The sequence below is a fragment of the Saccostrea echinata genome, unplaced genomic scaffold, assembly GCF_033153115.1.
Source record: "Saccostrea echinata isolate AGI-Se365-2 ecotype Australia unplaced genomic scaffold, CSIRO_AGI_Sech_v1 ptg000002l, whole genome shotgun sequence".
NCBI classification, from domain to species: Eukaryota; Metazoa; Mollusca; class Bivalvia; order Ostreida; family Ostreidae; genus Saccostrea; species Saccostrea echinata.
The window spans coordinates 9672706-9688295 of record NW_026889751.1 but is presented as its reverse complement, the minus strand read 5'-3'; the positions used below and the strand labels follow the sequence as shown (position 1 = coordinate 9688295).

Genomic DNA, 15590 nt, shown 5'->3' with positions numbered 1-15590 from the left:
GCAGGATAAACACGCATTCATGAAATTTGTGATGGAGACGAACCAAGAGGATTTGAAAAGTTGCAATCTTCTATTTCTGGCTCACTAAATATCACAGATTTCATATCAGTTACCATACTGTGAAAATACATAGAATACAGTATATAAATGCTTGATAAAACGTATCAAATATTTTACATAAAAAGTACTAAAGAAATTTTAGAGCTTTACATGAACAAAGTCTCACATTGACATAACATTTGTAAGGATATATCTGGATTATATCTGTTATACGAAAGTCAATATATATATATATATATATATATATATATATATATATATATATATATATATATATATATATATATATATATATATCAACCTTACTTTATACAAATACATAGCAAGTCTGTATAAAATCGACAGATAAAAACAATTATAAAGCTTCAGTAACAATAATACATCAAACTGTACGACAGAACAGAACACGAAAAATAAAGTAAAGAAATTACTTCGAATAAATATACATCTATATATTTACCGGTTTTTGGGTGGGGAATTAACTTTCAAATGGAAATTCCCAACTACCAGTAATTGATTATGAAATTGAGATAGCCATTACGCCACGCATATTTCACAACTTTGTTCAAAATAACTATCAATTAGTTGACTGTAACATTTTCATGAAAGCCAAAAAAAAAAAAACCCTAATCATAAAATAGTTTTGTTTGCTTGGTCCTCGCTCTGCTTGTGTCACGAAAAAACTAATCTTTAGAGGATATGCTAATAAAATGGAGCGAGGACCCACACATATGAAGACATTTTGTCACAGTACGAGTTCGAGATAACGAGGTTTAACTGTATATAAATTTGTTAATTTTGCTGATTTTGTTATGTATTCTATTTTACATTTTCGATCAGATGTTACTTCCTGAATAGATTTTCGCAGTGATATTAATAATTTATATGTTTACGTAAACTTGTTTATCAAAGAAAATTTCGTTGCATAAGTCTACTTGTCTTCCCATTAACATACAGTATTTCTCAAATTATTCCCCAATGCTCTTTCCTCTTACAAAACAGAATTTAATGTGTATACATTTCTATATAATGCAAATAATGCTTTACAAACAAATAATGGAAAAACAAAACAAATCAAAAATGAATAAATATCATTTAATATATCTGATACCCGATTTGTGTAAATATATAAGTTAGGTTCACGTGTACACATACAAGCAAAAGGACAAACATGCGAGTTCTTGCTCATGAAAAGGTTAGAAACTGACAAGTAAGGGGTTCATAGCCCGATAGGACTGGAGAGAGTTTTTAGATGATATCACACACATGTCAGAATATTATTGTCCGTTGTCGGAGACGTCATAAAGCCAATACACCAAAATGATCAACCAAACAAACAGAAAAAAATAATGATATTGCCATATGTAATTTGTACACGACAGTTATAGCCTTGGAGTGGAGATAATTAATGACAGTTAATAGATATAACAATGTTTAAAAAAATTGAGCATAACAAATTTCTTACTTACATGCATACGAAATTCGTCATAAAAATAAGGAGAAATAAATACCTGAACAAGAGTACATGTACTTTTGAATTCCTTCACCATCAGAAATCAGATAAATACAAGAATGGCTAAGAAGTTTATTAAAAACACATCAAGGTACCAAAAAGGACTGAAGACTGGTTTGAGGTTTCCACGAACTAGCTTAAATTGCAGATTTATTTTAACTGTGGAGCAATTAGTTGTCACCCAAGATGGCTAAAAGCACATTTTTACTATCGCCAGGGAAATCTGCTTTTAACATTGCCGACAAAGATTTTTGATTTTGTTGCTGAAATTTAACTTTGATGTCCCGCAAGTCAATCTAAAAAATGAAAAACAAAAAAGATTTTGAATAGATGATTCGACTGGTTTCATAGTTAACAAGCTGTTCGAAGTACTTCATTAGGATTGTCTTACCTCTGATCTTGAAACAATTATTCGTACGATGTTGTCTTCGTTTGTTCCAAGACCACCAAATGATGTAAACAATTTCTCCGCATAGAATTTGACTGGATCCTCGATTGCCGAGACTAAGAAAGAATCAAGATTTTCACGGAAAGCAACAGATTTGCATTAATCATCAAATGATAATATAGATTCATTGCAAACCATTTGATGGGTCTTGTTTAAATAAACTTTTTAAATAAATTTATTCAAAATAAAAGTTATCGTTCTTGTAAACAACGTTTCAATATTTAAAAGTTAAAAATATTTTGAAGAAATGTCAACATTACCCAAAGAAATATACGCATCTTCTGTTTCCCCCACTACGGTATCAGCTATAGACTGGTAAATGTCACTACCCGTCAACTGAAACAATAGCCAAGTTCTTTAGCTCTCAGTTTTAAGGAGGCTGGGGGGTCAACAAATTAACCACCAGATTTAACTTAATTTTTTAGATATGATATCTTAAGCTGTCAACTATCATTTGGCAAAGAAAAATTTCAAAAATTTTAGTTTTAAAATTTGATCATTTTCTATATCTTCATATGGAGCTCTTCTTCTAAAGGAGATCAATATAGTCTAAAAATGGCCACAACCCCCCAGCCTCTTTAAGGAAGGAAAATCGAAATGAATTAAAGAAAACCACTTTAGTTTTGACGGGAAAAAAAACTAAATTTGATGTCTCACTTTTTGGAATTCTGAGAATGTCAGTTTCACTTGGGCATGGTTTTTCTTCAGAACAACATCTCGGAAAGGTTTGTCAACAACATCTACCCTGCCGTTCTGGGAAAAAAAAAATCATTTGCAAATTCACCAATGGTCATTTCTAAACGTATTGTTAAATTGTACGTTCATTGTACATTAAATTACGTTAAAATCGAAAATGAATTTATAAATATTGCAACACATTGATTCTTGTCTACTTGGTCTATTATAAGCCTGAACTCCAGTAGATAAATAATAATTACTCTTGAGAGATACGGATTGACCAAACAAAGTAACATTCCAATACCTTATTCATTTTCTCCGCATCTTTCTTGGCCGTTTGCCCATTGACTTCTGAATCTTGTTCTCTTTCGCCCTGACAAAGTAGTACTACAAAATCGGCTAAATCCGGATCAACATGAGCTGTGAGTTCCTGGACTAAATCTTTTTTATACTCTAGGAGATAATTTAGTTCCATGTACATTTTTGAAAAATTCAAACCTTCAATGCACACCTCGAGCAAAATAGCGTTAACAATTCTTACCTTTTTTGAAAATTTCTTTTATTTCCTTCATTTCCTGTTTCAAACAAAAATGCAAAATACGTTCAGTGTTATCATATAGATATCAAATAGTAAAGAGATGCTTGCACTTACTAGTGTGAAAAATATGAAGATAACAAATAGTGATGAATTTCCTAAATCCTGTAGACAAATCGTAAACAGGCCAAAACTACGAACCCCTGGGGACACCCAGAGGTGGGATTCGATCCCAGGATCACGAAGCAGTATTACACTTAAGTCAAAATTTCATTCATAAAATAGATATCATAACTTACACTTAACTTAAAACTAACAATATGAAATGAATGGATAGGAATTTTAGCAATATATTAAATTTTATGTTTTCTCTAAAAAAAAACAAACCCAAACCCCCCCCCCCCCCAAAACTTTAGGATAACATGCAAATTTTGATTTAAATTTACATCTGCTTCAAGATCCTAAAGCCAGGTGATTAAGAGGATACCCTGTCAACTGGTCACACACGCTGTGAGCCTTCTGTATTGATCAGGAATAGGGAGTAAGTCGTAGTCAAAATTGTATAAAAACAATGGCTTAACAATTGGTAGGAAGCAAGTCAGTCTGGATACATGTATGACCTAAAAACGGGTTGTATTTGCAAAAGAGGTCATTATAACGACCAGAGAATTTACGAAATTATGACTTTAAACTAGATCGTATTGAGACCTGTAACGCCAATGTATTTGTAAGTAGCCTGTCCCGGTAAAAATTGATGATATTCAGAACATGCTCTTGTGTACCGAATCAGTTAGGATTCAAACACCGTATGCAGTTGATAGTGGAATATTACTTCATAATGAGGGGAGTTGACATTGAAAAAAAAATGCAGAAATCCCGTTTGTAATATAGTTAATTGCTGGTCTACCGTTAAAGTCTCAAGTCAGTAAAACACACCCCCCCCCCCAAAAAAAAAAAATAAAAATAAAAAAAATTAGCAAATTTTTGCGATGTCTTTAATTTCAAGTTCACTGGGATTTACCGATATTTGAATAAAAAATAACTATTGTTATTTGACTAAAATTTCGTCGATATATCTAAATATTCGAATTGAAGACCACGGCAAGAATTTTCTTCCTCGCATGCGAAAGTGTTTGAACAACTTCTGCTTCATAAGAATATCGAAGCAGGTCGGCTAATACAGGAGCACAAATAATGCCCACCAAAAATTCCAATAGATTGTACCTGGTCGCCAAAGACTACATAGGTATTGTTAGTCAGGGACTCCAACTATTTGTTTTACTATCACTTCGTACTTACGCGTAAAACAAAATAATTTTGCGACAAATCATAAGATATGAAAGTCTTCAAGTTCCATTTTTATTGAAGTAGCAATTGTCTACGTCAGTACGATGTCAAAAAGTCTGGTCTTTACCTTCTTGAATGGTTGTATACAAATTGGGAAGTCATACGTTTTAACGGTATTGATTTTGGAAAATATTTGCAATTTTTAATTTTCCCTTTCAAAATGTAAAATTCTTTAAAAACAACCTTTCAACTTTAAATACTTTTAATATTCCAGACAATGGAAATGAGTTTGAATTACCGTGTACCTATACTGGATTCCAAAACTTAATAAAACTCCTTACAAACAAAGGTAAATTGCATGGTTCAGTAAATGTTCAACCAAGCCCCTGTCCTTACTTCTCACCAAAATACCAACTGCTGTGAAGGAGAAACTTCAGACGCGTTGTGCCCCAACCTTTTCAAGAAGTGGTGTAAATCAATTGTGGTTTCTAAAAATCTCGAAAGAACTTATAGAAAATTTAAAATCTCAAAACTTTTTAAACATCAATAGCATCAATCACATGACTTATCTACGTTTTATACCACCATTTTCTCGCGACAAATTAAAGAGTAAGCTTTTTGACATCATAGACAATAGCTTCCTTAATAAAAATGGAACTCATAAATTTTCATATCTTGCGATTGGTCATCTACAAATATACTTTGTTAAACATCATTCTGGTTCTACATACAAGTACTCTAAAGTTGATATTAGAAAGAAGCTGGAGTTCCTCATTGATAACATCTATGTAGTCTCTGAAGACCATATTTTTCAACAATCTGTTGGAATCCAAATGGGCACTAACTTTCATTAGCCGACCTGCTTTTATATTCCTATGAAGCAGAATTTAGCTTTAAAAAATCCACATGGGAAGAAAACACTTGCTGTTGCTGTAAACTCGACAATCAGTTTTTATAAATTAAGAATAGTTACTTCCATTCATTTGTTGACTCAACTCCCTGTGAACTTGAAATATTATAGTCTGTCACATCTGTTTCATATTTGGATGCTATACTGACTACAGTAGTTTATATTACGGGTTTGGTTGAACATTTACTGGACCCTGTTATTTTTGTTTGTAAGGATTTTTATAAAGTTTTTGAATCCAGTCAAGGTACGGCATATCAAATTCACTTCCGTTGGCCGAATGTTAAAAGTGTTTAAAACCAGAACTTGATTTTGAAAAATGTCATCTTTTGAAAGAGAACTGCGAGTGTAAAGTTGGATTACCAGATGTGGAATTAAAACCAATTTCTTCTAAAATGCAGTAGTAGTATTGAGCCTTAAAAATAAAGACTCTTTGTCAGCTGGAACCATAACATATTTGGTCCTTCTAATTCTTTTATCATTTACAGTCCACTGAAAACGGAATAGATCGTTCGTATGACTACTTGCTGCCAGTGTATGACACCTATACTTAAGCATGTAAGAGTTGTCCATGTTGTTATAATTCTGTTCGTTATGCCATTTCGCAGAAGTGATTATAATTTTTCTTGTAAACTTCTCTCACTTCTCTAAAACTGAATGGCTTCCAGTTGCTCTTGTAATGAAATGCTCAATCGATTCTGCTGTTTAAGTATACGTATTTGGAGCTTGTACACTGCATGCACTAAAACTGTCTACTTATAATTGTCCTTAGAGAGTACAATAAAATGTCACTAATTTATTATTTTCATTGTATTTCCCATTATATCTATCAGAAGGAATAGTTCAAACTTTTATTTTTATGATGTCCTTTTCAAAAGTTTGTTTAGATTTATTTACCTACGAAATTGGCTTTAATGGTATGTTACCTTTGCATCCCTTGTGGAGAGAATCCCAACAAGAATTGGATCAGAAAGACCAAGTCCGTCCAGAGCTTCTTTAAGACAATATGCGTCATATTCTGATGGCGTCATCATTAAACCTGTTATTACTTCATCGTGATCCACACTAAGTTTTTCTTTCAGTTTAGCTTCCAATGTGTACTGTTGTGAAAGAAAAACAAAATTTAAGCAACAATATATTACTCCAATCAAGAGTTTCGAGTTCTTATCCACTCAAGATTGCCTAGTGACCTTGACATTTGAGTTATGACCATGACATACCTTTACGTTATGGGCAGCGACATACTTGTACTAAATCCATTTGAATGATTGAGAGTTATGATTTGGACACAATTTTGTGGTATTCATGTCAAACCCATTAGATATCCTCATATGTAATAATACAGACATGCATTAAATGTCATTGAATTTCAAACTTATTACTACAATGAATCCAGTAAACTGTTTATGTTTTTAAAATTATAAATCAAATTTGTATTTCTGAATCACGCAATTTTAACACTTGTACATATGTATACATTGAAATCAATGGAGATTTTCACCTTCTTGTATTTAGTGGACCATTTATTTTTCATGATCTGTCGTTGACCATTACTCCGGGTAGTGAGGACGTCTATTATATCCTCTTCATCAAGGGGCGTCTCTAACAAAGCGTCATGCAATCGTTCACAGTCTGTGGAAGGGTTGAAATTATTGGCTGGTTTGATTGTACCACTTATGTTTTTCTTCTGTCTTTCATCTTCTTTGCGCTTTTCTTTTTCTATGTGTTTGTGTTTTTCCTCCTCTCTTCTTTGTATTGACGTATCGGCGGCTATGCGCATGCTCGACTGTGCAAGTGGGTTGTGTTTGTGTTTCTGCTCAGCCCCTTTGGAGGAGGGTTCCACTCTTTTGATTGGAGGTTTGGTTTGTTGAGGTACAGGATTTGCTCCTCTCCATTTTTTCTGTGTAGTTGTCTGAATTATAAATTGGAAACAGTTTATCAAAGTTTTCGTCAGACATTTATAAACAAATGAAATTAAAATCAATTTTTCAATTTTGAATATCAATGTGACTAGCCATGGTACTGTTGTTTAAACAATGGCATTAGGTTAGATAGGGAAAGAAATAGACTTTAAGAAAAGCAAGGGGGTCAATTAAAGCCATTAAGAAAGTATAAGGGGAAAAGGTTAGATTAAATGTTGACTGCAAAGAGTACATTTGGAATTGTGTTATGTAAAGGAGCCCTATTAGTATATAGTTGTAGAAATATTTACTGATTGACTGGGTCGCCCGCATGGCGCAGTGGTAGAGCGTCTGCTCTAGAGTCGCGGAGTAAGGAGTTGATCCTTACGTCGCGGGTTCGAATCCCACTGTGAGACGTGGAGATCGGTCCTTCGGATGAGACCATATAAACCGAGGTCCCGTGTCGCAGTAGGTGCTGGCACGAAAATGATCCCTCTCTGCTCAATGGCCCTAAGTGCCTAGCATAGGTAAAAAATTTGCAGCTCTACACCGGCAAGTGATGGCGTCTCCATATGAGTGAAAAATTCTCGAGAGGGACGTTAAACAACAAATAAACTGATTGACTGGCCACAATAATATAAAAAAAAAAAAGAACCAGAAAAGTATATATGTGTTTTCAATACAATGAATAGTAATTATAAATGTGTCCCAAATTATGTGTATCATACGGCCAAAACAAATGAAAATGCATCTATAACCGTAGAAATTGAGAGTATCGTGTAATTATATAGAACGTTGATTCTAAGAATCTTTCTACGATAGCATTATGATATCATTTTCACTTACGATCAACAAGGGAATGTTTCCAGGTACTTTAGTACCCATGATGTAGAATATCAGTATATAAAATACGTTTGCTCAGAATCGGCGGATATTCAGTATTTTAATTGGTTATTGTATCATGCAAAATATGAGTGACTTAGCTTAACAAGTCTTACGTGGAGAAAACATAACTGTTTTACTTTATAAATCAGTCGTTCAAGTGGAATTTTGTGAAATATGATCGTGTAAATTTTTCAGTTTGAAAGAACAAAGAAACTTCGTCTTCAAAATCCGTTGACATCCACGGTTGTCTACCAAGAGAGATATGTTTAGGATATACTGCTATAAGAAGGAAACCGAAGCCAGATAGTACTAGTAAGCCTGTATCAAAACACACCTGAAGTGTTTTTAAACCATCATTGGACGATCGACGTATCACAACATCTGGCAATCTTACCCTTTTGTCCACATGCTTTCAAAGAATGCAAAAAGAAACATAAAAAGAAATTATGTTTATAAATGAATTTGATTTTTGAGAATTCATGAGGACATGAACTACCATACTAAAAATGCAGGCGTGAAGCGTTGTAGTTCATGTACCTCAGGAATTCTCGAAAATTAAATTCTTATCTTATATTTACATTATTTTTCTGATGACTTGTCACATGTTTTTGTCATTCAACGATCATTTTTGAGAGGAAAAGAGTTTACACTATTTTTTGACTTCAGATACGTCACAATGGAAATATTCTTACTCATCCCACGGTAGTTCATGTGAACTTTTTCAAATTTGCAAAGAATCTTAAGGAAAAATATTTGGAAATGTTAATATATATGGATTACATACCGTATCTCATAACATTTTCGCAACACATTATTTTGGCGAGAAAGTTATTTGGTATTTATACGCGAGACAAAATTTCCATGAGTTTTGGTTAATTTTTAGTAATAGCAGAATGAAATTTTTGCGAGAAAGCTTGTCTCGTGTTATTACGCAAAAAAAGTTATCGCAAATAAAAAGTGATCGACAATAGTTGAAAGTAGAGATTAAGAAATATTCTTATTATAATTAATAATCATAATTATCATAATTAATATGGTTTCTTTAATACTCTTTATGATAAAAAGATAATTTTTTAGATTAAATACCATAGAGTTGTATCTTCTGTAGGCCCCAGTCACACATTCCCGATTCAAGCTAAGATCATCCAATTTTCATAATAAATCGGTAAGAATTGGCCGTGGCAAACTTTCATTCTAGGCACCGTTACGATTTGGTGGCATTATGTAAATAAATATCACGTTTCATATCGACTTCCGTACAAACTTATTCTGTAACATGACATTCTTCAAAGGATAAAGTATGATCACTTATTTAGGGCGATTTCACAATGGACTTTGACGATTTTACTATGTTTATTTACGATTTTACTACGTTTGATCACAAATTGAAGACGACAAATAAATCAGTGAACCGATCCTTGCTCTCTTTCACACTTAACCGAAATATCTTTCCAGGCTTTCCAGGCTTTTTAAAAATAATTTTGATATTTGACGTGCCGAGAAAACGTTCAATAAAAAAGCCTGGAAAACGTCAGATATTTCGGACTAAGTTAACATATGATTTACAAGGTTGCAGACATGCCAAAGAAAAGGGCTCACCGAACCCCATCTTCCCGGGCCAAGGAGAGTCAAAGCAAAATGAATCTCAATGAAAATTACCGGGAAGAAGACGTAGTAGATAATACTTAGGTCTTATTTTTTCCATTTCTGTGCCTCATCAGAAAAAAGATCTGAATACTATCTATTACGTCTTCAGCTGAACAATGAAGCAACTTCAAAAAATAATGAGAGTTGTATTATAAAGAACAAAAAAAAAAGACAAGGCGGATTGGTTGAAGTCTCGTCTTTCCTTTAGGTTCAAAGGATTATAAAGTCACTGTGAAAAAGACTTCTTAATAACTACAAACCACGTCCACTGAAGTTCACCAACGTCTACTAAAACGGTGTTGTTACGACAAATCACGATTCAGCAACGAATAAACTACCGTAGAAAACTGCGAGTTTTATCAATGCTGTCGATGTCACGATCACTCAGGTTTGTTTTGAGCAGCATCAACACAATCGTGAAGGTTGTCGAATTGGATCGGCTTTTGCCGATCAGTCAGGGTAAGCCTTCTATTCATCACTTCTACGTTCTACCACGATGAAGTACGTTAGGTCAAATAGTGACTGGTAAATCGGGACAGTGTGACTGAGGCTTGAGATGTAGCACTGTATATAATTTCAAAAAAGTCAGTGATAAAATATGTAATCCTCTTTTATAAATAAATAATGTGAATACACAGCATGATATTGTACATTTTAACGAAACCAACGTTACAGTCTGTTTTCATTTCAAATCAAGGGAAAAGATCAAGAAATATCACTTAATGCGTAGGTTTTTCACCAAATTAAGTACTTATTTGCATTGGTGATGGACGTAAAAACCATACAGGACTTGTTTAAGTTTGTGCAAACTTCGGAAGGGTCAGGGTTTCTAGGATAAATAAAGTGTACTTGGTCAATGGGAGAATATTATCTTGTGCCAGTAAAATATTGTCATTATATTTCAATAGATTGTTCCTGTGCATTTTTTATACCTTAGTCTTGGGCCAGTCTGGAGATGTTTTGTTGGCTATTTCCAGTAAAACTCTGTCATTATATTTCTGTATGTTTATTTCAATAGATTGTTCCTGTACATTTTTTTATACCTTGGTCTTGGGCCAGTCTGGAGATGTTTTGTTGGTTATTTCCAGTAAAACACTGTCATTATATTTCTGTAAGTTTATTTTAATAGATTGTTCCTGTACAATTTTTTATACCTTAGTCTTGGGCCAGTCTGGAGGTGTTTTGTTGGCTATTTCCAGTAAAACTTTTGTGGTTGTGTGCTGACATTTATGTCTTATATCATCCATAAGTTCAGCATCATACTTCTTCTTGTAAGCTTTCCGCACAGCAGGAATATCAATCTAAATAAATTTCAAAAACAATTTTTTTATTATACACAAAATCTAAAAATTAGTAATAAAAAACAAGCAAATACTGTATACAGTTTCCAGTCAAATTTCATTAAACTAAGCTTTCTGCATTTACATACATACATCTACAGATTTACATAATTTTGAACATATTTTGAGTTCAAAATGATATAAACCCATAGATGGATGAACAGCACATAAATCCAGAAAGCTTCAGAAAGCGCTAATTTAATGAAATTAGGAAACCGTGTGAAGAATGCAATATGAATATAAGCTTTGGAATCATAATATTCTAGAAGAAGAAATGGAAACTGATTTCATAAAGAAAGCAAAATAACTCTTTGTTAAGCCTACCTCAGACCTTGATACCAGCAGATTGACAAATTCTGAATTAGTTGGGGACATAGTCCTGAATAGTCGGTCAGCAAAATGATTCTCCGGACCATGTAGGCAGTTTACTGTTTTTAAAAAAAATATGCATACATGTATATCATTGCTGGGTTTTAAGGGAATTGAGTTATATTATCTTGATTTACGTTGTAAATTTTATTTCACGATTAAGTTTTCATTAGCAAAGGATAACAAATAAATTGTTTACGTATATTCTATTAGCGCCTTCAATGCCTATAAAAAGGTTTTAAAGTGTACATCTACTTGTAATTAGAATAACAAATAAAAACAATAAACTCTTTGTACTTGCATAAACTGTCTGTCAAAGCAATGATAATGCCAATAAAACGTGAATTTTCAGCACAACCACTGCAACAGTAACTTCGTAGAAAATCCTTTAGTGCTATTAGGTTAAATAAAGTGCATGTAAATATTTACTGAGTGCAATGAGCGCCTCGGAATAAGTTCTCGAACACTCCCTTTTGATGTCGTCTGTCGCCTCAGTTCCTTTGTTGTTTATCTTGTACAAATTGAGGACAAGGATGATGTGTTTGTTGTTTCTAGTCTTAAGTAACTTAAGGAATTTACCAGTATCACTTGTCCATCTGCCATCGCCAGACTTTAAAAAGTTGAAATAAAATTATTTAGTCATTTCTTCTTAGATATTGACCATCTGTGTACCTGTCTCTCTTAATATTAAAAAGAACGTTATTCCATGGATTCTAATATGAATTTTTGATCGGAATTAACCGAGAATCGCTAAAATAAATGAAATTAGAAATATCAAAAGGGTTGGCAGATTTGAACAAGACTCACCTCATAAAGATCCTCGGCGTCGGTTTCCGCCGCGCTGTCGATAACTTTATTAGATTCGTCTCTGCCGCCCTGAAATTTGAAATTTGATTGACTGAAAATAAGCTATAACATATAAGCATATCTTGTTTCATATAAAAGAAATTTAATGATATCAACACATTTTGACCGAACTGTATCCAGTTTATGCCTCCAAAGTACGGTAAGTTAACCAAAACCTAGTTTAAAAAAAAGGAAAAAAGGGAAAAAAAACTGTGAAAGCACTGAAATACCACAGGGCCGTACTGTAAGTAGCTGTAATTAATTCGACACTACAGTATCCTATCAGTGATCATGCAGACGAACTTAAGCCAAAGGGTTAAGCACATTTTCACATTGTGAACATTTGCTTAAGCTTTGAAGGTATCCTTTATTCTACCTTTGCCAGTGTTGCGAGAAGACATCTTTCTGGGTCTTCCGTTTTCTCGTTGATAGTCATGTCAAGGCTCTGTGAGTATTCTGAAACGAACAATTTCAGTACTATAATAAAAAAAACAAATACAATAAAACCTGTCTAATCCGACCTGCAATGGGAGACAAATTTGTGCCGGTTTAGACAGGGTGTAGGATTGTACAGTGTAAAGACTGTATGTTCAATAATAAAGTGGGAATGAAAATAAAGGTCGGCATTCGCAGTGAAACGGATTGGACAGGGTCAGATTAGATACTGTAAACCAATTATTATTCGCGACATCTTTTATTCGCGATTCTTCAGCTTGGTATCCATCCGCGACAACTAATTTTCGCGGACCGAGGCAACATTCTACATAAATACATAGTTGAATGATTGGTTCGCGACGAGAAATTTTCGCAAGTAAAAGAAGATCGAGAAACTCGCGGATATTTCTCGCTCGCAAATAATTGTTGGTTTACAGTAGTTTTCACTGTATCATCGCACATTAGTGACATTACTCCAAATCTGCTGTAATACTTTATAAGTTAAAGTTGTGGACAGACAAAGAGTCAAATCATTAACAATATGTTCGCCTAACCTTTGATCTCGGGGGAATACAAATTATTCACAGAAAGAAATAATAATCCTGCTCTCAAATACACTACAAGAGAGTAACAGCAATCACTCTTTTTTCTCGAGACTTTATTCAAACTTTGAGTGCGAGAGACATTTTTCATAAACTTAGTATGGGAAATCTTTTCCAAAAACAAAGAACACAAAGCATTCATTTTTCCCCTTCACATTGAAATTAACGAAATGTTCTATTCCACAAGCAGTTCCTTATTTGTTTCCGTTCCGTTGATTACCTTTACGATAAGTATCTTTCAACTCCGTAAGGTCTGAATTCTTGCACGTAAAGAGGATTTCCACAGCTGTTTGGTAATCACCTTCCTGTAACGCAATAATTACAATATTTGATGCACCTTCTTTGCAAATGACTGAATTAAATATCTGAAGCAATTGTTACCTACTATATTGGTTTTATGATCGCCGTTTTATTTATATTTGGCCAATTTAAAGATGACTGTTTTCTGCTTGCTTAAGGGATATGTTTTCGTTATGTTTTCACAAAAGGAATAAAAATTTTAGACCATGCACTTCTGTTTATATAATTTTTTATATTTAAGCTAAAATACGAACACTTCAAAATGGTATAGCAAACTTTGAAGGAATGGGATAATTGTTCAAAGTATTGTTTGTTACCTACTACATGTATATTGTGATGCAAAATAAAACTTTACCTCTAATGCATCATGGAGAAGTTTAGCGGTCCCTACAGATTTGTTTTTCAGTAGAGCGTTAATCAAACATTCCCAGTCTTTCCCCAGACCCGACAACAGCTCTGTCGCCAAATCCTGTTTTGAAATAGAAGCATATCATTCTGCAAATAGTTAACTTCTCAAATAAATTTTCACAATTGCCCATTGTAAAAATACAAAAATACTTTCTTATGAAAGTGATACATGTACTTTTTTTGTAAAGATTTTCTTCTTTTTTTTTTATTGAATCATGAAAAATCGAAGATAATATTATGTTTCTTTCATTATAATTTCGTGCTTAACTCTTAATTTGCGTCTGAATCAACTATAACTTGCAAATCACGAGTAATACACAACAATGCTCTGTGCCGAGTATATATAGCCACGATTCAAGCCAAGATCATCCACGACTATGTGCCATCTTATATATTGGGTAACTTCACGGTAAAAATGGGTTGTGATTCCTACGGTGAAGCTACAATCATTCTAAGCACCGTCACGATTTGACGGAATTATGTAAATAAATATAACGTTTTATATCGACTTCCGTACACACTTGCGTTTTTTCAAGGAATAAAGTACAATCACTTATGGTTCATCTTCGATTCAGGGCGATCGCACTATGGACTACGACGATCTTGCTATATTTATTTACGACTTTACTATGTTTGATCACGAATTGAAGACGGCAAAGAAATCGGTTACCCGATCCCTACTCTCTCCCACCGAGTTAGACCATAAATCAAAGCAGACATGTCAACGAAAAGGTCTAACCAACTTCATCATCCTGGGTCCAAGCATCGTCAAATCAAACTGAATCTCACTGAAAATTGCAGGGATGAAGATGTAGTAGATATTCTGGTCTTATTTTTCTGAGGCACAAGCAGAAAAAGACCTGAATACTATCTATTACGTCTTCAGCTGCAATGAAGCAACTTCCAGAAAAAAAAAGAGTTGCATTGCTTATTAGCAAAGGACAAGAAATAGACATGGTGGATTGGTTGAAATCTCACCATTTCTATTTAAAGGGATCAATAGGACACCGTGAAAAAGACTACAATGTACTTTATTTAATATGGAGCAGCAACTTGAAATCACGTCTACTAAGGTTCAGCTACATGTACGTCAAAACGATGTTCTAACGTAATCACGGTTCAGCAACGAATTACAAGTTTTATTAATTTTGTCGATGTCATGACCACTCAGGTTTGTTTTGAGCAGCATCAAAACGATCATAAAGGTTGCCGAATTTGATCAGCAAAGGCCGATCAGTCAGGGTAAGCCTACAATTCATCAGGTTTCAACAAAGAACGTTAGGCCAAATAGTGATTGGTCACGAAGCCAAATCGGGACTGTGTGTCTGGAGCTCATTTTGTACCGATGTGTTTCAAAAGTCAGTTGAAAACTTCCAATCGCGATAATACAATAAAAAGGGATACTAGTATATAAATTAGCTACCTAAAT

At 33.7% G+C, this 15590-nt stretch overlaps 1 protein-coding gene across 3 annotated transcripts in view; it reads right to left on the bottom strand.

Moving 5' to 3' along the window:
• Positions 1–366: 366 nt before the first annotated feature.
• Positions 367–15590, bottom strand: part of LOC133172035 (annexin A6-like) — a 39865-nt gene continuing 24641 nt past the window's right edge. For 2 of the 3 annotated variants that reach the window (XM_061306842.1, XM_061306850.1), the window contains 16 exons: positions 14109–14222; positions 13674–13758; positions 12793–12872; positions 12378–12446; positions 12000–12180; positions 11526–11629; positions 11016–11162; positions 8549–8623; positions 6930–7340; positions 6355–6528; positions 3241–3274; positions 3004–3152; positions 2679–2774; positions 2282–2357; positions 1965–2077; positions 367–1869 (listed from right to left, as the gene is read on the bottom strand). In XM_061306842.1, the coding sequence (XP_061162826.1) occupies positions 1744–1869; positions 1965–2077; positions 2282–2357; positions 2679–2774; positions 3004–3152; positions 3241–3274; positions 6355–6528; positions 6930–7340; positions 8549–8623; positions 11016–11162; positions 11526–11629; positions 12000–12180; positions 12378–12446; positions 12793–12872; positions 13674–13758; positions 14109–14222 (2034 nt within the window). In that variant the 3' untranslated portion in view covers positions 367–1743. The remainder of the gene's footprint in view (positions 1870–1964; positions 2078–2281; positions 2358–2678; positions 2775–3003; positions 3153–3240; positions 3275–6354; positions 6529–6929; positions 7341–8548; positions 8624–11015; positions 11163–11525; positions 11630–11999; positions 12181–12377; positions 12447–12792; positions 12873–13673; positions 13759–14108; positions 14223–15590) is intronic. The other variant, XM_061306856.1, reaches the window with a different exon arrangement.